Consider the following 6,000-nt stretch of genomic DNA (forward strand, 5'->3'; position numbering starts at 1 on the left):
CCCAGGTACAGCGCACCCGTGGTCCACGTCCTGGACGCGTCCAAGAGCGTGGTGGTGGTGAGTGTCGTGAGGAGGACAGAGGGCGCTGAGCGTCAGGGCTGTCACCCAATAGCTATTTATGTTTGTCCAGTTCCACTCGGACACTTGACGTTTCCCGGGAAAGCACCGCGGAAACGCAACGGTCCTGAACAAGATTGGGGCAGGGTGTCGGCACTGATGGGTGTTTTTTTCTCCTGACCTCTCTTCAGAACCCACACGGCGGTGAAGATCGCACCCAGGTACAGCGCGCCCGTGGTCCACGTCCTGGACGCGTCCAAGAGCGTGGTGGTGGTGAGTGTCGTGAGGAGGACAGAGGCGCTGAGCGTCAGGGCTGTCACCCAACAGCTATTTATGTTTGTCCAGTTCCACTCAAAATGTGAAAGAGCTTATGGCTTCTGAGGTGTCACTGCCATTGTGTGGGTGGCTGGAAAGGAGCTGAGAAAAAGATTATCAGCAGAATGAGAAGATAATCCATAGATGGGGAGAAAAAATGTGCAAATCTTTACATATCTGATAAAGGACTGTTATCCAAAAAAATACAAAGAACTCTTAAAAATCTAGAGTAAGAAAGCAAAAAAAAAAATAATTAAAAGATGGTCCAGCCCTAGCTGGCTTGGTTCAGTGGATAGAGCGTCAGGCTTCGGACTGAAAGGTCCCAGGTTCGATTCCGGCCAAGGGCACATGTGCGGGTTGCGAGCTCAGTTCCTGGTGGGGGGTGTGCAGGAGCCAGCTGACTGATGTTTCCCTCTCCTATCGACGTTTCACTTTCTCCTTCTCCCTTTCTCTAAAAATCAATAAAATGTATATATATATTAAAAACATTTAACCTGGAACAGGCCAGCTGATCCTACCCAAAGAAAGAAAAACGATTGTGCAAGATCGGAACCTTCCAGGCCTACTGAGTTAACCCTTGCTTGCACAGCTAGGCAGGAATTAGCATAGTTGTTGAAGGGAGAGGAAATGGTGTCAACCCGGGAAGGCTTCCTGAAGGAGCTGTCGCCAGAACCAGCCAGTGTTGCCTGTTTTTACTGCTTGTGCTGCTCCGTGCCTTTTACTGACCTGGGTCTTGCGTTTTCAGTGTTCTCAGCTCTTAGATGAGAATCTGAAAGATGAGTACTTTGAGGAGATCACGGAAGAGTATGAGGAGATTAGACAGGACCACTATGAGTCTCTCAAGGTGAGTGACAAAACCAGGGCACAGCTTGTTTGGGTGATAAAACGGCCCTGCAGTTTTCAATGTGACTTTACTGTTTTGAGGAGGGGAAAGGTTTAGGAACATTTTAGAGAAGTCCTCTTTTCTAGTTGAGATCAGAGTTCTGTGTCTGAGTTTCCAATAATTTGTGGTTCTATTAAAATTAATTTTCTTCACTCCTCCAGACACGTGTTGGGTGGTACGTATTGCAGTAGGTGTTAGGTGCTGTGCTGAGACCCGAGTTGTGGGAATGAGTAAAACATGAGCTCCGAGCCAGCAGGGGAACGGGAACTGACATGGTCTGGGCACACTCCACAGCTCCTCGTTCTGAGGAAACGGAGAAAACGGAGACGGGACGGGAGCACTGCGGCATCTCCCTGTAGTGGGCGAAAATGGAGACGGGACGGGAGCACTGCGGCATCTCCCTGGCTCCCAGCACTGACTATTCCCATCCCTCCCGACGAGCTTCCTTGGACATACTTGTGTGGTAGCAGCTAAAAACCCAAGAGTCTGACAAAATAACTTCTTTTTTTTCATAGGAGAGAAGATACTTAACCTTGAGTCAAGCCAGAAAGCACAGCTTCCAAATTGACTGGCTGGCTGAGCCTCCCCCAGGTCCGTTGGGTGTTACGTAGAGGGGGCCGTGGTGGTAACGGGCGGCAGGGCTGCTTGCATTGACTTGGCTAGAGAGTCAGACAGGCAGCTGGAGATTCCTGATCGTGTCTAAGAGTGGTGATGAGGGACAGTGACGTTTAGAAAGAAAAGTAAACAGTTCCATGTGCAGAAAACCAGGCACTGGCCTGAGCGTGACCGCAGCCGCTCCGGGTCCCGGACACAGCTCTGCGGTGGATGTGCTGGTCTCTGCCCACTTCCAGCTGAGGACCTGAGTGTGGGGTCATAGTGGGAGGCAGTAGGATTCGGTCTCTGCTAATCCTGGCTTCTTCCGGTGCTGTGGAGGGAAGCCCTCTCTGAAGTCTTCAGGGATTTCACGGGTGATGCATTTTAGACTCGGGGGGCATAAAACAGTATCTTGTGTTCTTATATACCCCTGCCACTTAAGAAGTAGCCTACTGCCCATTTAGAAAACAAGACAGTACCATGTGGCGGGGGTCCCCTGGGGGCCCCCTCTCCTGCACAATCCTGAATTTGATGCCTTGGCTCCTTAGACTGTGACTAGGTGCCTCGGTAGCTGTAGGTGATAGAGATTTGTTGTTTCATGTCTTTAAACTTTATGTCTTTCCACAGCGACCTTTAGTTAGTATTGTCCTCATTTGCACATGCGAAGATTAACCCAAGTCTTTTCTTTTTTCTTGGGCGGAGTGGGGGTGGGAGGGTTGAGGGAAGACCCCAAGGGTGATGTGGTCGGTCAGCTACTTGGGAGAAGGTTTTATTAACGGTTCACTGCAGATGACGCCCTCTCCGTGACAGTGTGAAGCCCCTGTTTGTGGAACAGCTGCGGTGACCGTAGAGAGACAGAGCGAGGGAGCCAGCAGAGCGCGTGTCCCAGGTGCGCTGTGTGGGGCCCCTCCCGGCCTGTGTCTTGCTGACCTCACCTCTCCTCTCCTCTCCTGCAGTGGAGCCCTCGTTTCTCGGGACACGGGTCTTTGAGGACTATGACCTGCAGGCGCTGGTGGGCTACATCGACTGGAAGCCTTTCTTTGACGTGTGGCAGCTCCGGGGCAAGTACCCGAACCGCGGCTTCCCCAAGATATTTGACGACAAGACTGTAGGTGAGTGCAGCGCCTCCTCCTTCCTTCACTGACACAAGCAAGTGAGACGGATCTCAGCCTGGGAGGCAGGGCAGGCTTCCTGGAGGAGGTGGTGTGAGAACTGATTTTTGAAGATTACGCGAGAATTACTGAGGCTGGGCCTGGGGACGGGAGGGAGCACTGAAGAAAAGGAACCACTGAAGAGGTTCCACATCCCCAGAGGTGCCTGCGGGTCAGTGGCGTTGTATGTGCACGGGAGCATCGGCGACGGGAGGACTTGCCTGCTTTGTGTCGCTCTGTGTGACAGACAGCTTCGGGGAGCCACCGGTTTGTGCTCGCCTTCATCAAGTGGGAAAATGTAAGCAGTGTGAGCTGGGGGGAAAGACTAGGAGCTGCATTTAGCAGGAACCACGAACCGCCACTGCTTCACCCTGAGCTGCGCTGATGACAAACACCGAGAAAGTATTTGAGGGGAAGAGGTGTGAGAGATGACAGGAGAGGGTAGTGGCTTTAGAGGGCAGCGCTGCTGGTCATCAGCATCTGTAACTGCGTTCCTGCCGTGTCCTCCTAGGCGAAGAGGCCAGAAGGCTCTATGATGATGCCCAGAACATGCTGAGAGCTCTGATTGGGGAGAGGAAGCTGCAGGCCCGGGGCGTGGTGGGGTTCTGGCCTGCGCAGAGCGAGCAGGACGACATTCACCTGTACCCTGCGGGCTCCGAGCCGCGGGCCACGCAGCCCATCGCCACCTTCTATGGACTGAGGCAGCAGGTATGAGAGCGGGGGGCTGCCACAGGCTGTCTACTCTTTTGTAAGCAAAAAACGTAAATAAGAATGAAGTCTGAGTTTTGGGTAATTGGTAGCCTGACCCTCCTCCCCCCAGATGACCAGTCACAGGCACAGCCTGGGGCCTCTGTGAGGACGTGGAGAGAAGGCGGGGCCTCTCACACCGAGGGCAGGCCTGCTGGTGTCTCAGGCAGTGGAGGAGAAGCCCCGCCCCTGCCTGGGTGGTCACACATCAGCTGTGCTCACGCATGTTACTGAAGTGGGCTGGTGGCTTCTCTCTCGGGAGACAGGCAGGACCAGCCTCGGCTGAATGTGTACCAGGGCCAGGCGCTCACAGGGCTCTTGAGGGACCGTCCTGTTTAATTTCCACGCAGCCTTGTTTCGGGGCAGTTTGTGTGTGTTCTGCAGAGGAGGACAGGAAGGTGGAGGACATTGTGCTGAGCCCAGAGCTTGGAGGGGAGCCCAGCCTGTCCTCACCCCCTGGCTGTTCTGTCACAGCCCAGCTTCTCTCGGCATCGTGAGAGCAGGCCCAGCGCCACACGCCTCCCTCACTTGTCCCCACCTTGCACAATGCAGATAGGACAGGCACGTCCGTCCCTTTAGCTGCTATAAAAAAAATCGTCTTCATCAAGAATTGGAACCAGAACTCACCAGAGTTATTAACAAAGGGCTGCAGTAAATTAGTCTTGTAAAGCTCTGCTACCATTTCAGTCATTTAGAAGCGATAGTGTTGCTTTTAATCCTAACCACAGCATAACTCATAGTGACAGGTATTTTTACTCTAACAACATCTGTAGAGGTTCTTAGCTGAGGACATTAAACAGCACATGACAAGGGAAACGGGCGGCCATGTGACTGCAGCACTCAGGCCAGACACCCTGGAGATAGGGCCTGATCTGGGGAACTGGCCACTCCTTTTCCAGGGTCACTAAGGGCACAGGCCTCCTGCAGGTCCCGTGTCCTCTGACCCACTTTCATACCGAACCCCTGTGACCCCTCAGCGTCCTTGTTACCCACGCAGATGGGTGTTTCGAGCTGCTTCCCCCCGAGCACTGGAGCGGTCCGGCCGCAGCAGGTCTTGGTCGGGGGTCTGTTCCGAGCGGCTCTGCTGCCGTCCCTGCTGCCGTGCGGGGGCTCTGCGCCCTGTGCCCCTGGGCAGGAAGCTCTGTCCCTGGCGTTGTGAGCACAGAGCAGCTGATGGCAGTTCCGCTGGCGAGCAGCGCCTCCCTGCAGAGCTGCCTTGGCTCTTGGCACTTCCGGGTCCTGCACTGTCCCTCCCACGGTCAGGGAGGCTGTGCTTGTGACCAGAACCAGCGAGCACATAGCTCCTAAGCTGCTGGGTCGGCCACTCATCTGTTGATTGGCCAGTCCCAGTGCCGTGTGGTGGTCAGGAGCGCACCCCCCAAGCTGCCATTCTCTGACCCTGAGCGAGTGGCTCAGGCTTGTCCACCTGGGAGTTCTTGTCGGGAAGTAGAGCTGATGGCATCACTTGCTTCACAAGGTTGTTGAGCGGATTAGATTAGTTCATTCACATAAAGCATCAGGAGCAGTGCCTGGCGCAGCCTAAGCATCACTCAGTAAATATTCGTTATTAGCTGTTTACGGTCCCAGCAAAATTACTGCTTGTGAAATATGTTTACAGTCTTATTTGTCAGCTTAATGGCAGGGAAGAGTCAGTCATCAGCTGAAAATGAAAAAATGGGAGAGGCACCTGGCCTGGGGAGAGAGCCACGTTTTGATATAAATCAAGGAAAGAATCAGATCCTGCTGAGTTTCCTGTCTGGTTTCGGGCCGGTCCAGGGCCTCCTCAGCTGTCTCCTGACCACCACCCGTGGGCCGCCATGCCTGTGCTGCTGGCTGGCAGCTTGGTAACCTATTGTGGACGCAGAAGTCAAGGCTTACATATGTGGGGGACCCCTCTGATCATAACTTCAGGGTTTAATGGTGATTGTGAATAGAAAAACGCTTTGGGGGGAAGTTTTTATTTTGAATGAATGTTTAGGTTCCAGTTCCTGGCAGAGTGCCTGTGGCCTCAGTAAACACGTGCTTAGTGTGTGAATGAGCGGATGAACTGGTTTCTTGACTACGTATGCCATGTCATCGTTTTAAAATCTCATTTCATTTGTTCGTTCAACAAACGTGTATGGAATATTATACACTCTTCTAAGTGCTGCGGGTGTAACAGCGCACAAAGCAGACATCCCCGTTCAAATCTGTATTCACCTGTATTGCTGTCTGCTGTGTGTGGTGCCACGTCCCTGCTCATGCCTCCCCCCC

The 6,000-nt window shown here is 53.3% G+C and overlaps 1 protein-coding gene across 1 annotated transcript in view; it reads left to right on the forward strand.

The window, feature by feature from the left end:
* LOC102765199 (methionine synthase) overlaps positions 1–6,000 on the forward strand; it is a 32,235-nt gene that overhangs the window by 23,647 nt on the left and 2,588 nt on the right. The window contains exons 18-23 of the mRNA XM_015562352.1: positions 249–330; positions 1,118–1,216; positions 1,771–1,846; positions 2,806–2,961; positions 3,512–3,710; positions 3,922–3,928. Of these exons, the coding sequence (XP_015417838.1) occupies positions 249–330; positions 1,118–1,216; positions 1,771–1,846; positions 2,806–2,961; positions 3,512–3,710; positions 3,922–3,928 (619 nt within the window). The remainder of the gene's footprint in view (positions 1–248; positions 331–1,117; positions 1,217–1,770; positions 1,847–2,805; positions 2,962–3,511; positions 3,711–3,921; positions 3,929–6,000) is intronic.

This window comes from Myotis davidii, unplaced genomic scaffold (assembly GCF_000327345.1).
Source record: "Myotis davidii unplaced genomic scaffold, ASM32734v1 scaffold174, whole genome shotgun sequence".
NCBI classification, from domain to species: domain Eukaryota; kingdom Metazoa; phylum Chordata; class Mammalia; order Chiroptera; family Vespertilionidae; genus Myotis; species Myotis davidii.